This window comes from Chamaea fasciata, unplaced genomic scaffold, assembly GCF_029207755.1.
Source record: "Chamaea fasciata isolate MVZ Bird 193981 ecotype frontalis unplaced genomic scaffold, bChaFas1.0.hap1 SCAF_31, whole genome shotgun sequence".
In the NCBI taxonomy this organism is placed as follows: Eukaryota; Metazoa; Chordata; class Aves; order Passeriformes; family Sylviidae; genus Chamaea; species Chamaea fasciata.
Genome location: NW_027094116.1, coordinates 3,151,732 through 3,169,577, shown reverse-complemented (window position 1 = coordinate 3,169,577; position 17,846 = coordinate 3,151,732). Strand labels below are relative to the sequence as shown.

Below are 17,846 nucleotides of genomic sequence, written 5' to 3'. Positions count from 1 at the left end.
TTTTTTTTTCCCCCCTGGAATGATGGAGGTTGGATCTTTCCCCCCGCAGGTGAAATCCAGCTCAGGTAAGAGGCTGCCACGAGGGGAAAATTTGGGAATTTTTTAATTTTTCTTTCCCACATTTGGAGTTTTCCTGAATCCTTCAGGAGCTAAAATTTGGGATTTCGTGGCTCTGACAGGCAGAAAATACGGGGGAAATTGTCGTTTTCCCCATTTTCCAAACCCTAAATCCTTTTCCCCATTTTCCAAACCCTAAATTGAATTTTTTTTTCCCACTTTCCAAACCCCAAATTGAATTTTTTTTCCCCACTTTCCAAACCCCAAATTGAATTTTTTTTCCCACTTTCCAAACCCCAAATTGAATTTTTTTTCCCCACTTTCCAAACCCCAAATGAAATCCTTGGGAAAAAAAAAAAAAATCCAAGGAAAAGGGAGAAGGTGGGAGAAATTCTCTGGAGGAGCTGGGATTTGAATCATAAAAAAATTAAATTGAATTAAATTAAATTGAAAATAAAATAGGAATAATAATTTTAAAAACCTGACTCAGAAAACTGGTGCAGTTTATCCAGGATTTTCCGGGATTTTTTTTTCCCGGGATTTTTCCGGCATTTTTCCACCTTTTCCTCCTTCTCCCCGTCCTAAAAAGGATCCTTTGTTTTATTCTGGCAAATTCCCATCTGCTTATTCCCAAAACTGGGAATTTTGGGGGGGCAAAAATCCCTTTTTTTGGACGGGGAGGGGGAATAACGACCCCAAATCAAAGCTCAGAAACATGGAAAAATATTTCAAAGAATCGGGAAAATCCAAGAGCAAATCCTGGGATCAAAGCCCAGAAAATTCCCGTTTCCTCATCCACGGGGTAAAACAAAAATTCCCTCCCTTCAGGGGGAGGCTGGAATTCCTCGCTGGGATTTTTTTACTTGTCCAAATCCCTTTTTTCCCGATTTAATTTTTTTTTTTTTTTGCTTTTTTTTCCCCGTTTTTTTTTTCCATTTTCCCCAATTTTTTCCAGTTTTTTTCCAGACTTTTTCTAGGGTTTTTTTTTCCCCGACTTTTTTCCAGGTTTCTTTCCCGATTTTTGTCCCGATTTTTTCCCCCGATTTTTTTCCTTTTTTCCCCCCATTTTTTCCCGATTTTTTCCCCGATTTTTTCCAGTTTTTTCCCATTTTTGCCCGATTTTTTTCCAAGTTTTTTCCCGATTTTTTTTCCCCATTTTTTCCCGATTTTTTTCCAGTTTTTCTCCCCAAATTTTTTTCTGCTGTCCCAACCCCTTTTCCTTGGATTTTCCACCCGGTGGGATCGGGCGCCGCAGCCGCTCCAGCCGGGAGAGGGAATTTAAATTAAAAATGGATTAAAATGGAGGTTTTAATTTCATTTAGTTTGAAATATTTTATGTATTTCTCAAATTTATTTTAACTTATATTGATTTGAATTTAATTGAAGTTCTTTTATTTTATTGGTTTATTTCATTTCTTTCATTTGAATTTAAATTTAATTGTTTTATATAATTTGATTTGTTTTATTTTAGTTCTTCTAATTTTAATTTATTTTATCTTTATTTCATTTTTAATTTTCATTCTTTTATTTATTTCCATTTGTTCATTTTATTTATTTATTTAAATTTAATTATTATATTTCTTCTATTGCATTGCACATTATTTCTTTAAATTTATTTTTTAAATTCAATTTAAACTTAATTTTATTTATTTTTAAATATTTTATTGTATTGATTTTTATTTTATTTTATTTTATTTTATTTTATTTTATTTTATTTTCTTTCTTTTTATTTCTTCTTATTTCTTCTTATATTTTTTATTTATGAATTAAATTAAATTAAATTTTTGATGAATTTTTTTCCCAGGAAAATGTGGATCTTGTGGTCCCGGCTACGCCACGCCTCTGGACGCCATGAAAGGTGAGCCCAGGGCAGGAATGGGAAAAATTGGGATAATTTGCCAGAAAATCCCGGATTCCGATGGGAATAATGACACTTATGGGATCTGGGATGATTTTCTGGAAAATCCTGTTTGTCCCAAGCCAGAATTCCAATGGGAATAATTAAATTTATGGGATTTGAGATGATTTTCTGGAAAATCCTGTTTGTCCCAAACCAGAATTCCAATGGGAATAATTAAATTTATGGGATTTGAGATGATTTTCTGGAAAATCCTGTTTGTCCCAAACCAGAATTCCAATGGGAATAATTAAATTTATGGGATTTGAGATGATTTTCTGGAAAATCCTGTTTGTCCCAAACCAGAATTCCGATGGGAATAATTAAATTCTGTGGGATTTGGGATGTCTTGGGATGATTATCTGGGCAATCCCGACCTCCCAAACCGGAATTCCAATGGGAATAATTAAATTTGTGGGATTCGGGATGGCTTGGGAGGATATTCTGGAAAATCCCGTCCCCCCAAACAGGAATTCCAATGGGATAATCGAATGCATGGGATGATTTTCCGGAAAATCCTGTTCCCCCAGCCCGGAATTCCGATGGGATAATGACACCAATGATGACATTGTTGGGATTTGGGATGTCCCGGGCCCGTGGCAAAGTCGGCTTTCCCTGCCCCGCCCCTTCCCAGGGATTGCGAAATGATTCCTTGGAAATTCGGGAGCTCCGGAGTCCATGTCCTGGAATTCCTGTCCCTGAAATCCTTGAAAATTCGGGGAGGTCGGGAATTCCCCTCTGGGATCCCCGGTCCTTGAAGTCTTGGGGAGATCAGGGATTCCCTTCCCGGGATCCCGATCCAAGTCCTGGGGAGCCCTGGGATTGGAATTGGGAGCGGGAATGGAATCGGAATGGGGCTTGAAATTGGAACCGGGCTGGGAACTGGGACTGGGCTGGGAATTCGGGCGAAGAAATGGGTTTGGAGCCGGGATTGGGATTGGGAATGGAATTGGGATTGGGAACTGGAATTTGAATTGGGAATGGGAATTGGGATTGGGATCCCCCTGGCAGCCGCGCTCCAACCCCGCCACCAGCCCTGGCCCGTCCCGGAGCAGATCCAGGGATCCCAAATCCCCTTTCCCAACCCCTGGATCTGCTCCAGGGACCCCAAATCCCCTTTCCCAGTCCCTGGATCTGCTCCAGGGATCCCAAATCCCCTTTCCCAGTCCCTGGATCTGCTCCAGGAACCCCAAATCCCCTTTCCCAGTCCCTGGATCTGCTCCAGGAACCCCAAATCCCCTTTCCCAGTCCCTGGATCTGCTCCAGGAACCCCAGATCCCCTTTCCCAACCCCTGGATCTGCTCCAGGGATCCCAAATCCCCTTTCCCAGTCCCTGGATCTGCTCCAGGAACCCCAGATCCCCTTTCCCAGTCCCTGGATCTGCTCCAGGAACCCCAGATCCCCTTTCCCAGTGCCTGGATCTGCTCCAGGGATCCCAAATCCCCTTTCCCAACCCCTGGATCTGCTCCAGGGATCCCAAATCCCCTTTCCCAGTCCCTGGATCTGCTCCAGGAACCCCAAATCCCCTTTCCCAGTCCCTGGATCTGCTCCAGGGATCCCAAATCCCCTTTCCCAGTCCCTGGATCTGCTCCAGGAACCCCAGATCCCCTTTCCCAGTCCCTGGATCTGCTCCAGGAACCCCAAATCCCCTTTCCCAACCCCTGGATCTGCTCCAGGAACCCCAAATCCCCTTTCCCAGTCCCTGGATCTGCTCCAGGAACCCCAAATCCCCTTTCCCAGTCCCTGGATCTGCTCCAGGAACCCCAGATCCCCTTTCCCAGTCCCTGGATCTGCTCCAGGGATCCCAAATCCCCTTTCCCAGCCCCTGGATCTGCTCCAGGAACCCCAGATCCCCTTTCCCAGTCCCTGGATCTGCTCCAGGAACCCCAGATCCCCTCCCTGTCCCTGTTTTCCATCCCAGACTCTTCCTCAGCCCTTCCTGAACCGGTTCTTCCCACCCGGCCGGGATTGGGAAACGCCGGAGCCGCCCCCACAGGGCCAGGGAGGCTCCGCAGGGGTCGGCAGTCGGGGATTTCGGGAATTCCTGCCCTTAATCCAAGGATTCTGGGTTTCCCTGCCTTCAGTCCGTGATTTTCGTGTCTCCCGGCCTTCAATCCGAGGATTTGGGGCCCGATCCAAGGATTTGGGGCCCGATCCAAGGATTTGGGGTCTCCCAGCCTTGGATCCAACCTGTCCGACTTCTTCTCCTGTGGTGTCCAAGTTCCTCCTGTGTGGGAGGGATTTGATTCCCATTCCCATTTTTCCCATTCCCCATTCCCCATTCCCATTATCCCGTTCCCATTATCTCATCCCCATTTTTCCCATTTCCCATTCCCACTCCCATCCCCGTTCCGATTCCCATTTCCCATTCCCATTATCCCATTCCCCATTCCCATTTTTCTCATTCCCATTATCCCATTATCCCATTATCCCATTATCCCATTTCCCATTCCCATTCCCGATCCCCCATGGCTGCTCTGGTTGGATTTGATGATCCCAAGGATTGGGTTTTTTTTCCCAAGCTAAATCATTCCCAAGAGATCCTGATATCCACGAATCCCAAAAAATCCCCCCATGGAACAGCGGGAAAACTCGGATCCAACCACCCCACAAAACTCCCGCTCCGGGAAAGGATTTTTCCCTGGATTTTTAAGGATTTTTTTCCTCCCAAATTCCCATTTTTTTCCAGGCCCTCGGGAAGAGATCATCTACATTCCCTGCATCTACAGGAACACCGGGAAGAAAATTCCCGATTTTCTGGCCACGGTGGACGTGGATCCCAAATCCCCCACCTACAGCCAGGTACCTTCCGTGGGCGGCAAAAATTCCCAAAAAATTTCCTGGATTGGTGGGATGAGGGTGCGGAAAGCCAGTGGGATCATAAAATCGTGGGATTAAGGAATCTTTGAGGTTGGAATCCTTTAAAAAGTGTCACTTCCAGAAGATTTTTTGGGAATCCCAACCTGGGATATGATCAGGGATTTATCTCTAAAATCCCAAATAAACCAGGGCAGGGAATGCTGGAATGGTTTGGGATGGGAAAACCTGGGAATTTGACATTTAATCCCAGGAAAACCCGTGAACCTGACGTTTAATGCCAGGAAAATCTGGGAAGTTGGTGTTTGATCCCAGGAAAATTTGTGGAAATTTGGGAAAATTTGGCATTTGCTCCCAGGAAAATCTGAGATTTTGATGTTTAATCCCAGGAAAAATCCTGGAATTTGGTGTTTGGTTCTAGGAAAATTCGGGAAAATTCGGGAAAATTCAGGAAAATTCGGGAAAATTTGGGAAAATTTGGGAAAATTTGGGAAAATTTGGGAAAATTCGGGAAAATTCGGGAAAATTCGGGAAAATTTGGGAATTCTCTCCCCGTCTCCCCCCAGGTGATCCACCGGCTGCCCATGCCCAACGTGGGGGACGAGCTGCACCACTCGGGCTGGAACATCTGCAGCAGCTGCCACGGGGATCCCACCAAATCCCGGGATTTCCTCATCCTGCCCGGCCTCGTCTCCTCCCGCATCCACGTCGTGGACGTCAGGACCGACCCCAGGGCGCCCAGGCTGCACAAGGTCTGCGGCTTGGGATCTGGGATCTGGGATCTGGGATCGGCAGGATTTGGGATTTGGGATGGGAGGGGTTTGGGATTTGGAAGTTGGGATGGATGGGATTTGGGATTTGAGGGGTTTTGGATTTGGGATGGGCGGGATTTGGGAGTTGGGATCTGTGGGATTTGGGATTTGGGATGGGTGGGATTTGGGATGGGCGGGATTTGGGATTTGGGATTTGGGATTTGGGATTTGGGATGGGTGGGATTTGGGATTTGGGATTTGGGATTTGGGATTTGGGATTTGGGATTTGGGATGGGTGGGATTTGGGATTTGGGATTTGGGATTTGGGATTTGGGATTTGGGATTTGGGATTTGGGATGGGCGGGATTTGGGAATTGGGATCTGTGGGATTTGGGATTTGGGATGGGTGGGATTTGGGATGGGCGGGATTTGGGAATTGGGATCTGTGGGATTTGGAATTTGGGATGGGAGGGGTTTGGGATCTGAGGGATTTGGGATGGGCAGGATTTGGGATTTGGGATGGGCAGGATTTGGGAGTTGGGATCTGTGGGGTTTGGGATTTGGGATGGGTGGGATTTAGGAATTGGGATCTGTGGGATTTGGGATTTGGGATGGGTGGGATTTGGGATCTGCAGGATCTGGGGTCAGCAGGATTTGGGATTTGGGATGGGCAGGATTTGAGATCAGTGGGATTTGGGATCCGCTCAATTCGGCATTTGGGATTTGGCAAGGGCGGGGTTTGAGTTGGGCAAGGTTTGGGATCAGTGGGGTGGATGGGATTTGGGATTTGGGATTTGGGATTTGGGATTTGGGATGGGCAGGATTTAGGATCGGTGGCAGAGCAGGGAAGAGGATTTGGGGCACGCTGGGGTTCAGGGGACGCCCCGGTGGGAGCCGGTGGTGGGAATTTGGGGTTGGAATTATGGAATTACGAAATTTGGGGGGCTGGGAAAAGCCTTGGAGGAGGCGGGGCTGCAAATCCTGGCTGAAAAATCACGGGATTCATGGAATTAATGGAATTTTTAAGGTTGGAAAAAATCCCTTTTAGGATCAAATCCACATCCCCAGGCGCCGCCATCCCAAGGCCTTCACTCCAGGCACAAAAATCAAAATTCCAGGGAGGAATTCTCCCCCCAGTTTCCCAACCTAAAACCCTCCCAGAATTCTCTGCCCCACCCTCATTTTCCACCGGGAAAAAAAAAAAATAAAATTGGAATTAATTCCCAACCCCGAGCTCGGGCAGGGTCACATCAAATCGGGGAAAAAAAAAAAAAAGAGATTTTGACGATTCCTGGGATTTTTGGGGGTTGTTTGGTTGGTTTTTTGTTTTTCCAGGTGGTGAATCCCGAGGATGTTTTCTGGAAGTGTGACCTGGGCTACCCCCACACCTCCCACTGCCTGGGGAGCGGGGAAATCATGATCAGCACCTTGGGGGACCCGGCTGGGAACGGGAAAGGTATCCCGAAATTCCAGGGGAAAATAAAAAAATTTAAAAAAATTTTAAAAATTAAAAAATCGAAAAATTTTAAAAATTAAAAAATTAAAAAAAAAAAAAAAAAGGGAGGGGCTGGAATTGTCCCGAAGGAAAATTCCCACCTGGAGAATCCGAGGGGTTGAGTTGGGGAATTTTGGGGGTTGGGAAAGAGCCTGGTGGGAAAACGGGATGGGAATCGTGGAATTATGGGATTCTGCGGGGGGTTGGAAAACGCCTGATGGTGGGAACACATCTCGGGAATCACGGAATTCTGGAATCATTGGACAAACATGAATTGACCAGGACGAGGATTCCGTGGGCTCTTAATTATTTTATTAATTATTTTAGTAATTATTTTAGCAATAAATTAGTTATTTTTATTTTAATTTTTTTTAAAAAAAATGTAAATTTGTTTTTATTATTTCTTATTATTTCATTTATTAATAAATCAATTCTTTTCGTTTTCAATTTTTTTAAAAAATTTTAAATTTATTTCTATCTTTTAATGATTTGATTAAAATATCGTATCTTATTAATAAATTAATTCTCTTCATTTTAAATTTTTTTTAAAATTTTAAAAATTATTTTCGTTTTCATTCATCATTTTCTCAACTTTTTATTATTTTATTTTATTAACAAAATCAACTCTTTAAAAATTTTTCCTTTTTTTTTTTAAAATTTTAAATCTCTTTTTATTAATTTTTTTTTTTAATTATTTTTTTGCGGGGGTGGAATAATCAGGGGGGTTCATCCTGCTGGACGCCGAGACGTTCGAGCTGAAGGGGACGTGGCAGAGAGGGGACGAGGTGCCCCCCATGGGCTACGACTTCTGGTACCAGCCCCGGCACAACGTCCTCATCAGCACCGAGTGGGGCGTCCCCAAATTCCTGGGATACGGCTTCGACCCCAGCGACCTCGGGAAAGGTCAGCGGAGCGCCGGGGCTGTGCGGTCCCGGCCTCCGACCAATCCAAGGGTTTGGGGGTCTCCATCCAATCCAAGGGTTTGGGGGTCTCCATCCAATCCAAGGGTTTGGGGGTCTCCATCCAATCCAAGGGTTTGGGGGTCTCCATCCAATCCAAGGGTTTGGGGGTCTCCAATCGATCCAAGGGTTTGGGGGTCTCCAACCGATCCAAGGGTTTGGGGGTCTCCAGTCGATCCAAGGGTTTGGGGGTCTCCAATCGATCCAAGGATTTGGGGGTCTCTGTTCAATCCAAGGGTTTGGGGGTCTCCAATCAATCCAAGGGTTTGGGGGTCTCCAATCAATCCAAGGGTTTGGGGGTCTCTGTTCAATCCAAGGGTTTGGGGGTCTCCAGTCGATCCAAGGGTTTGGGGGTCTCCAGTCGATCCAGGGGTTTGGGGGTCTCCATCCAATCCAAGGGTTTGGGGGTCTCCATCCAATCCAAGGGTTTGGGGGGCTCCAGTCGATCCAAGGGTTTGGGGGTCTCCATCCAATCCAAGGGTTTGGGGGTCTCCAGTCAATCCAAGGGTTTGGGGGGCTCCAATCGATCCAGGGGTTTGGGGATCTCCAATCAATCCAAGGGTTTGGGGGTCTCCAATCGATCCAAGGGTTTGGGGGTCTCCAGTCGATCCAAGGGTTTGGGGGTCTCCAATCAATCCAAGGGTTTGGGGGTCTCCAGTCGATCCAAGGGTTTGGGAGTCTCCATCCAATCCAAGGGTTTGGGGGTCTCCATCCAATCCAAGGGTTTGGGGGTCTCCAATCGATCCAAGGGTTTGGGGGGCTCCAATCGATCCAGGGGTTTGGGGGTCTCCAGTTGATCCAAGTGTTTGGGGGTCTCCATCCAATCCAAGAGTTTGGGGGTCTCCAGTCGATCCAAGTGTTTGGGGGTCTCCATCCAATCCAAGGGTTTGGGGGGCTCCAATCGATCCAAGGGTTTGGGGGTCTCCAGTCGATCCAAGGGTTTGGGGGGCTCCAATCGATCCAAGGGTTTGGGGGTCTCCAACCGATCCAAGGGTTTGGGGGTCTCCATCCAATCCAAGGGTTTGGGGGTCTCCAATCAATCCAAGGGTTTGGGGGTCTCCAATCAATCCAAGGGTTTGGGGGTCTCCAATCAATCCAAGGGTTTGGGGGTCTCCATCCAATCCAAGGGTTTGGGGGTCTCCAATCAATCCAAGGGTTTGGGGGTCTCCATCCAATCCAAGGGTTTGGGGGTCTCCATCCAATCCAAGGGTTTGGGGGGCTCCAATCGATCCAAGGGTTTGGGGGTCTCCAATCGATCCAAGGGTTTGGGGGTCTCCAATCGATCCAAGGGTTTGGGGGTCTCCAGTCAATCCAAGGGTTTGGGGGTCTCCAGTCAATCCAAGGGTTTGGGGGTCTCCATCCAATCCAAGGGTTTGGGGGTCTCCAATCAATCCAAGGGTTTGGGGGTCTCCAGTCAATCCAAGGGTTTGGGGGTCTCCATCCAATCCAAGGGTTTGGGGGTCTCCAATCAATCCAAGGGTTTGGGGGTCTCCAATCAATCCAAGGGTTTGGGGGTCTCCAATCGATCCAAGGGTTTGGGGGTCTCCAGTCAATCCAAGGGTTTGGGGGTCTCCATCCAATCCAAGGGTTTGGGGGTCTCCAGTCGATCCAAGGGTTTGGGGGTCTCCATCCAATCCAAGGGTTTGGGGGTCTCCAGTCGATCCAAGGGTCTGGGGGTCTCCATCCAATCCAAGGGTTTGGGGGTCTCCATCCAATCCAAGGGTTTGGGGGTCTCCAATCAATCCAAGGGTTTGGGGGTCTCCAATCGATCCAAGGGTTTGGGGGTCTCCAGTCGATCCAAGGGTTTGGGGGTCTCCAGTCAATCCAAGGGTTTGGGGGTCTCCAGTCGATCCAGGGGTTTGGGGGTCTCCAACCGATCCAAGGGTTTGGGGGTCTCCAATCGATCCAAGGGTTTGGGGGTCTCCAGTCGATCCAAGGGTTTGGGGGTCTCCAGTCAATCCAAGGGTTTGGGGGTCTCCATCCAATCCAAGGGTTTGGGGGTCTCCATCCAATCCAAGGGTTTGGGGGTCTCCAATCAATCCAAGGGTTTGGGGGTCTCCGTTCAATCCAAGGGTTTGGAGGTCTCCAATCAATCCAAGGGTTTGGGGGTCTCCATCCAATCCAAGGGTTTGGGGGTCTCCATCCAATCCAAGGGTTTGGGGGTCTCCAATCGATCCAAGGGTTTGGGGTTCTCCCACTTTTGGATTCAAGGACTTTGAGTTCTTCATTCATTCCAAGGATTTGGGGTCTCTCCCTGCCTTCAACCCAAGGATTTGAGGTCTCCCAGTCCCGGATCCAAAAATCCCAGAAATTAAAAAAAAATCCCCAAAAAATCCCCCCAAACCCCCCCTACCCCCCCAAAAAAAAATCCCCATTTCCCGCCGTCCCCAGGTCGCTACGGGCGGCGGCTGAACGTGTGGGACTGGAGCAGCCGCAGGTACGTCCAGGCCATCGACGTGGGCGAGGACTCGGCGCCGCTGGAAATTCGCTTCCTGCACGACCCCGACGCCGCCCAGGGCTTCGTGGGCTGCACCATCAGCAGCGCCGTCCACCGCTTCTACAAGACGCAGGTGAGGCCCCGAAACCCCCAAAATTTCGAGGATTTTCTCTTTTTTTTTTAGTGGGTTTCGAATTCCCTGGGGATGAGGAGGAGGGGGGGGAATGTTTTCCGGCAAAATACGGGGGGGGGGGGGGTGTGGGAGGAGGGAAAAAAAAAAATATTAAAAAATCAACATTTTTGGCCACAAAAGCATCCTCAAAATGGTTGGGAAAATTCGGTGCTTTTGGCGGAAAAAAGCATCCCCATGAAACGGGAAAATTCCACGGTTTTGGCCACCCCAAATCCCTTCCAAGCCTCCCCAAAAAAATGGGAAAATTAAATATTTTTGGCCGCCGAAGCATTCCGACGCCGCCCGGGGCTTCGTGGGGCTGCACCATCAGCGGCGCCGTCCGCCGCTCCTAGGAGACGCGGGTGCGCCCCGAAATCCCCGGAATTCTGGGCTCAAAATGGGGTTTTTTGTGGGTTCGGAACTGGCGGAACCCAAAGATCCTCCAACCGTCCCTGTCCCCTCCAAAAAAATGGAAAATACGACGGGTTTTTCCTCCGAACCCCTTCCAAGTGTCCCAAAAACCGGGAAGTTCAACAGTTTTGGTCCCCAGAGCCAAAATATTCCTGGAATCCCAGAGCCCTCCTTCCGGGTGGATCTGGATCCAGAGGAGGTGGGAAAACCGCCAAAGCACCTGGGAAAATCCAACATTTTTTTGGCCCCCAAAAGCATCCCCAAAAAACCTGGAAAATCCCACGTTTTTGGCCGCCAGAGCCCTCATTCCGGGTGGATCCAGACCTGGGGTGGGATCCCGAGGGGTTTGGGGTGGCGGGATCCCGTCCCCGGCTCCCGTCCCAGCCTCTAACCACCGTGATCCCCATGACCCCGTGACCCCGTGACCCCTGTGACCCCCGTGATCCCCGTGACCCCTGTGACCCCCGTGATCCCGGTGACCTCCGTGATCCCTGTGACCCCTCTGACCCCCGTGACCTCCGTGATCCCTGTGACCCCTCTGACCCCTGTGACCCCCATGACCCCCGTGATCCCTGTGACCCCCGTGATCCCGGTGACCCCCGTGATCCCTGTGACCCCTCTGACCCCTGTGACCCCCATGACCCCCGTGATCCCTGTGACCCCCGTGATCCCGGTGACCTCCGTGATCCCTGTGACCCCTCTGACCCCTGTGACCCCCATGACCCCCGTGATCCCTGTGACCCCCGTGATCCCGGTGACCCCCGTGATCCCTGTGACCCCTCTGACCCCTGTGACCCCCATGACCCCCGTGATCCCTGTGACCCCCGTGATCCCGGTGACCCCCGTGATCCCTGTGACCCCTCTGACCCCTGTGACCCCTCTGACCCCCGTGACCTCCGTGATCCCTGTGACCCCTCTGACCCCTGTGACCCCCGTGATCCCCGTGACCCCTGTGACCCCCGTGACCCCCATTACCCCTGTGACCCCTGTGACCCCCATGACCCCCGTGACCCCCGTGACCCCGGTGACCCCACAGGACGGGACGTGGGCGGCCCACAAGGTGATCCAGGTGCCCAGCAAGAAGGTGCAGGGCTGGATCCTGCCCGAGATGCCAGGTGGGGATCGGGATCGTTCCCGGGGTCGGGGTCGGGATCATTCCCGGGGTTGGGATCATTCCCAGGGACAGGATCGTTCCCGGGGTCGGGATCGGGATCATTCCCAGGGTTGGGATCATTCCCAGGGTCAGGATCGTTCCCGGGATCGGGATCGGGATCATTCCCGAGGGTTGGGATCGGTCCCAGGATCATTCCCAGGGTTTGGGATCGTTCCTGGGGTCAGGATTGGGGTTGGGATCATTCCCGAGGGTTGGGATCGGTCCCGGGATCATTCCCAGGGTTTGGGATTGTTCCTGGGGTCGGAATTGGGATCATCTCCAGGGCTGGGATCGTTCCTGGGGCTGGGATCGTTCCTGGGATCAGGATCGGGATTGGGATCATTCCCAGGATCAGGTTTGGGATCATTCCCAGGGTTGGGATCGTTCCCAGGATCAGGACTGGGATAATTCCCAGAGTTGGGATCGTTCCCAGGGTTGGGATCGTTCCTGGGGCTGGGATCATTCCCGGGATCATTCCAGGGATTTGGGGTCTCTCTCCCTGCCTTGAATCCGGGGATTTGGGGTCTCCTTGTCAGTGATCCAAGAATTTGGGCGTTTCTCTGCCTTTGAGGATTTGGGGTTCTCCATCCAATCCAAGGATTTGGGGCCTCCCGGCTTTAAATCCAAGGATCCGGGGGTTTTACCCTGCCCTAAATCCGAGGATTTGGGGATCTCCCGGTAATTCCTTCCCCCAAGGGTTCATCACGGACATCCTGATCTCCCTGGACGACAGGTTCCTGTATTTCAGCAATTGGCTGCACGGGGACGTTCGGCAGTACGACATCTCCGACCCCGAACGTCCCAAACTCGTGGGCCAGGTGAGCCCAAAGATGCCCCAAAAATTCCCAAAATCCGCCCTCAAAAAATAAAAAATAATTAAAAAAAAAAAAATTCACCACAAATTTAAAAAAAAAAAAAAATCACAAAAATTACCAAAAAAAAAAAAAAATCACAGAACTTCACAAAAAAAATTCACAAAAAATTCACAATTAAAAAAAAAATCACAAAAATTTAAAAAAAAAATCCCCCCCCAAAAAATCACAGAACTTCACAAAAAAATTCACAAAAAATTCACACACACAAAAAAGAAATCACAAAAATTTAAAAAAAAATCCCCCCCAAAAAATCACAGAACTTCACCAAAAAATTCACAAAAAATTCACACACACAAAAAAAAAATCGCAAAAATTCAAAAAAAAATCCCCCCCCCAAAAATCACAGAACTTCACAAAAAAATTCACAAAAAATTCACAATTTAAAAAAAAATCACAAAAATTCAAAAAAAAAAATCCCCCCCCAAAAAATCACAAAACTTCACAAAAAAATTCACAAAAAAGTTCACAACTAAAAAAAAAAAATCACAAAAATTCAAAAAAAAAAAAATCCCCCCAAAAAAACACAGAACTTCACCAAAAAATTCACAAAAAATTCACACACACACACACAAAAAAAATCACAAAAATTAAAAAAAAAAATCCCCCCCCCAAAAAATCACAGAACTTCACAAAAAAATTCACAAAAAATTCACAATTTAAAAAAAAATCACAAAAATTTAAAAAAAAAAAAAAATCCCCCCCCCAAAAATAATCACCAAAAAATTTTTTAAAAAATCGCAAAAATTCCAAAACAATTTTTTAAAAAATCCAAAAAATTCACAGAAATCTTCCCCCTGCCCCCCCCCCCCCCAAAAAAAAAAAATCCCAAAAAATTCTCCAAAACCCCAAACTCGTGGGGCGGGTGAGGAACCGCCAGGATTCCCCGTGGGGTTTTTTGGGGAGACTTTGGGGGTTTTTGGGGGGTTTTTTTGGGGGGGCGGGGCCAAGTTTTTGGCTGTCCCGCAGGTGTTTGTGGGCGGCAGCGTCACCGAGGGGGGGCCGGTGACGGTGTGTGAGGATGAGGAGCTGCGGAGCCAACCCGAGCCCCTCGTCATCCAGGTGGGTCCCGGAATTCTCCCCAAATCCCGCCTTGGGGGCGGCGCCGTTTTCCCGGGAATTCTCCCCAAATCCCGCCTTGGGGTCGGCTCCGTTTTCCCGGGAATTCTCCCCAAATCCCGCCTTGGGGTCGGCGCCGTTTTCCCGGGAATTCTTCCCAAATCCCGCCTTGGGGTCGGCTCCGTTTTCCCGGGAATTCTTCCCAAATCCCGCCTTGGGGTCGGCTCCGTTTTCCCGGGAATTCTCCCCAAATCCCGCCTTGGGGTCGGCGCCGTTTTCCCGGGAATTCTCCCCAAATCCCGCCTTGGGGGCGGCGCCGTTTTCCCGGGAATTCTCCCCAAATCCCGCCTTGGGGGCGGCGCCGTTTTCCCGGGAATTCTCCCCAAATCCCGCCTTGGGGTCGGCGCCGTTTTCCCGGGAATTCTCCCCAAATCCCATTTTGGGACCGGCTCCATCCTTCCATGGATCCTTCCCAAATTCCTCTTTGGGATCAGCACAATTTTCCTGGAATTCTCCCCAAATCCTCCTTTGGGATCCACTCCATCCTCCCCAAATCCTTCCTGGGATCTTCCTGGGAATTCTCCCCAAATCCCTCTTTGGGATCAGCCCCATTTTCCCAGGAATCCTCCCCAAATCCTGCTCTGGGATCCATTCCATCCTCCCCAAATCCCCCTTTGGGATCAGCCCCATTTTCCCGGGAATTCTCCCCAAATCCCGCTCTGGGATCCATTCCATCCTCCCCAAACCCCACTTTGGGATCAGCCCCATTTTCCCAGGAATCCTCCCCAAATCCCACTCTGGGATCCACTCCATCCTCCCCAAATCCCACTTTGGGATCGGCCCCATTTTCCCAGGAATTCTCCCCAAATCCCGCTCTGGGATCCACTCCATCCTCCCCAAACCCCCCTTTGGGATCAGCCCCATTTTCCCGGGAATTCTCCCCAAATCCCACTTTGGGATCAGCCCCATTTTCCCAGGAATTCTCCCCAAATCCCACTCTGGGATCCACTCCATCCTCCCCAAACCCCCCTTTGGGATCAGCCCCATTTTCCCAGGAATCCTCCCCAAATCCCACTCTGGGATCCATTCCATCCTCCCCAAATCCCCCTTTGGGATCAGCCCCATTTTCCCGGGAATTCTCCCCAAATCCCTCTTTGGGATCGGCCCCATTTTCCCGGGAATCCTCCCCAAATCCCCCTTTGGGATCAGCCCCATTTTCCCGGGAATTCTCCCCAAATCCCTCTTTGGGATCGGCCCCATTTTCCCGGGAATCCTCCCCAAATCCCGCTCTGGGATCCATTCCATCCTCCCCAGACCCCCCTTTGGGATCAGCCCCATTTTCCCAGGAATCCTCCCCAAATCCTGCTCTGGGATCCATTCCATCCTCCCCAAACCCCCCTTTGGGATCAGCCCCATTTTCCCGGGAATTCTCCCCAAATCCCACTTTGGGATCAGCCCCATTTTCCCAGGAATTCTCCCCAAATCCCACTCTGGGATCCACTCCATCCTCCCCAAACCCCCCTTTGGGATCAGCCCCATTTTCCCAGGAATCCTCCCCAAATCCCACTCTGGGATCCATTCCATCCTCCCCAAATCCCCCTTTGGGATCAGCCCCATTTTCCCGGGAATTCTCCCCAAATCCCTCTTTGGGATCGGCCCCATTTTCCCGGGAATCCTCCCCAAATCCCCCTTTGGGATCAGCCCCATTTTCCCGGGAATTCTCCCCAAATCCCTCTTTGGGATCGGCCCCATTTTCCCGGGAATCCTCCCCAAATCCCGCTCTGGGATCCATTCCATCCTCCCCAGACCCCCCTTTGGGATCAGCCCCATTTTCCCAGGAATCCTCCCCAAATCCTGCTCTGGGATCCATTCCATCCTCCCCAAACCCCTCTTTGGGATCAGCCCCATTTTCCCGGGAATCCTCCCCAAATCCCGCTCTGGGATCCACTCCATCCTCCCCAAACCCCCCTTTGGGATCAGCCCCATTTTCCCGGGAATTCTCCCCAAATCCCGCTCTGGGATCCACTCCATCCTCCCCAGACCCCCCTTTGGGATCAGCCCCATTTTCCCGGGAATTCTCCCCAAATCCCGCTCTGGGATCCATTCCATCCTCCCCAGACCCCCCTTTGGGATCAGCCCCATTTTCCCGGGAATTCTCCCCAAATCCCCCTCCGGGATCGGCTCCGCCCCCTTGGCCGGACCCCGCCCCGGATCCGGGTGGGACATTCCGGAATTTTCCATGGGAATTCCAGGGGAAGAAGATCCCGGGGGGTCCCCAGATGCTGCAGCTGAGCCTGGACGGGAAGAGGCTCTACGTGAGCACGTCCCTCTACAGCGCCTGGGACAAGCAGTTCTACCCCGACCTCATCAGGTAATTAGTAATTAGTAATTAATAGTAATTAATAATTAATAATTAATGGCTGCGGATTAATTGAGAAACGATTGGGGGGAAGAGAAAAAGAGGGAAGAGTAAGTAGTTAGCGATAAGATCATCAGGAATTGAGATGTAATAAATGCTTACGTCATAGCTATAAACACGTTTATTAATTTATTATTTTTTTATTATTTTTTTATTCAGCACGTCGCGTTGTGTCTAATAAAAAACCCTAAAAGAATAAAGAATTAAAGAATAATCATACATTTCTTTTTAATTTATCGGGTAGACACATCTATTCTGTAAGTTAAAAGCGTTAATTTAAAAATAGTAATTAATAAATACAGTAATCGAGAAGAAAAAGCTAACAGGTTCGTCAAATAAATACCATAAAAATAAATAAAATCAGATTATTTAATGGTCACAGTTATCACGAATACTTATTAACGAATATCAATGATTGCTTGTCAATTAACAACTAATAAATTAATTAATGATTAGAAATAATTGACAATTAAGCGGTTTTTCCCCTCAGGGAGGGCTCGGTGCTGCTGCAGCTGGACGTGGACACGGCGCGGGGGGGCCTGGCGGTGAATCCCGAATTCCTGCTGGATTTCGGGAAGGAGCCGGGCGGGCCCTGCCTGGCGCACGAGATGCGCTACCCGGGCGGGGACTGCACCTCCGACATCTGGGTGTGAGAGCCCCTCGGGAATTCCGGGAATTGTTTGGGAATTCAGGGTTCGGGAATGCGGGGACTGCACCTCCGACATCTGGGTGTGAGAGCCCCTCGGGAATTCCGGGAATTGTTTGGGAATTCAGGGTTCGGGAATGGGGGACTGCACCTCCGACATCTGGGTGTGAGAGCCCCTCGGGAATTCCGGGAATTGTTTGGGAATTCAGGGTTCGGGAATGGGGGAATGGGGGACTGCACCTCCGACATCTGGGTGTGAGAGCCCCTCGGGAATTCCGGGAATTGTTTGGGAATTCAGGGTTCGGGAATGCGGGGACTGCACCTCCGACATCTGGGTGTGAGAGCCCCTCGGGAATTCCGGGAATTGTTTGGGAATTCAGGGTTCGGGAATGGGGGAATGGGGGACTGCACCTCCGACATCTGGGTGTGAGAGCCCCTCGGGAATTCCGGGAATTCGTTGGGAATTCAGGGTTCGGGAATGCGGGGACTGCACCTCCGACATCTGGGTGTGAGAGCCCCTCGGGAATTCCGGGAATTGTTTGGGAATTCAGGGTTCGGGAATGGGGGAATGGGGGACTGCACCTCCGACATCTGGGTGTGAGATCTTGGGAATGCCGGGAATTCTTTGGGAATTTTTGCGGATTTTGAGGGGATTTTGGGGGATTTTTGGGGGATTTTTTGGGGGGGATTTTTGGGAATT

The 17,846-nt window shown here is 49.7% G+C and overlaps 1 protein-coding gene across 1 annotated transcript; it reads left to right on the top strand.

Moving 5' to 3' along the window:
• On the top strand, nt 1-17,799 carry SELENBP1 (selenium binding protein 1). The gene is made up of 12 exons (XM_066206918.1): nt 1-65; nt 1,862-1,915; nt 4,644-4,756; nt 5,338-5,523; nt 6,859-6,979; nt 7,739-7,921; nt 10,369-10,547; nt 12,034-12,112; nt 12,847-12,968; nt 13,992-14,084; nt 16,334-16,452; nt 16,991-17,799. The coding sequence occupies exons 1-12, from the start codon at nt 20-22 to the stop codon at nt 17,151-17,153; spliced, it is 1,458 nt and encodes a 485-aa protein (XP_066063015.1). The 5' UTR covers nt 1-19; the 3' UTR covers nt 17,154-17,799.
• The last annotated feature ends 47 nt before the right edge of the window (nt 17,800-17,846 follow it).

What these genes read in the sequence shown, in the direction of transcription:
- SELENBP1 (XM_066206918.1), top strand. Translation starts at nt 20, where the DNA reads ATGATGGAGGTTGGATCTTTCCCCCCGCAGGTGAAATCCAGCTCAG. An exon ending in GCAGGTGAAATCCAGCTCAG is followed by an intron (nt 66 to 1,861) that starts GTAAGAGGCTGC and finishes TTTTTTTCCCAG; the next exon opens with GAAAATGTGGATCTTGTGGT. An exon ending in GTCCCAAACTCGTGGGCCAG is followed by an intron (nt 12,969 to 13,991) that starts GTGAGCCCAAAG and finishes GCTGTCCCGCAG; the next exon opens with GTGTTTGTGGGCGGCAGCGT.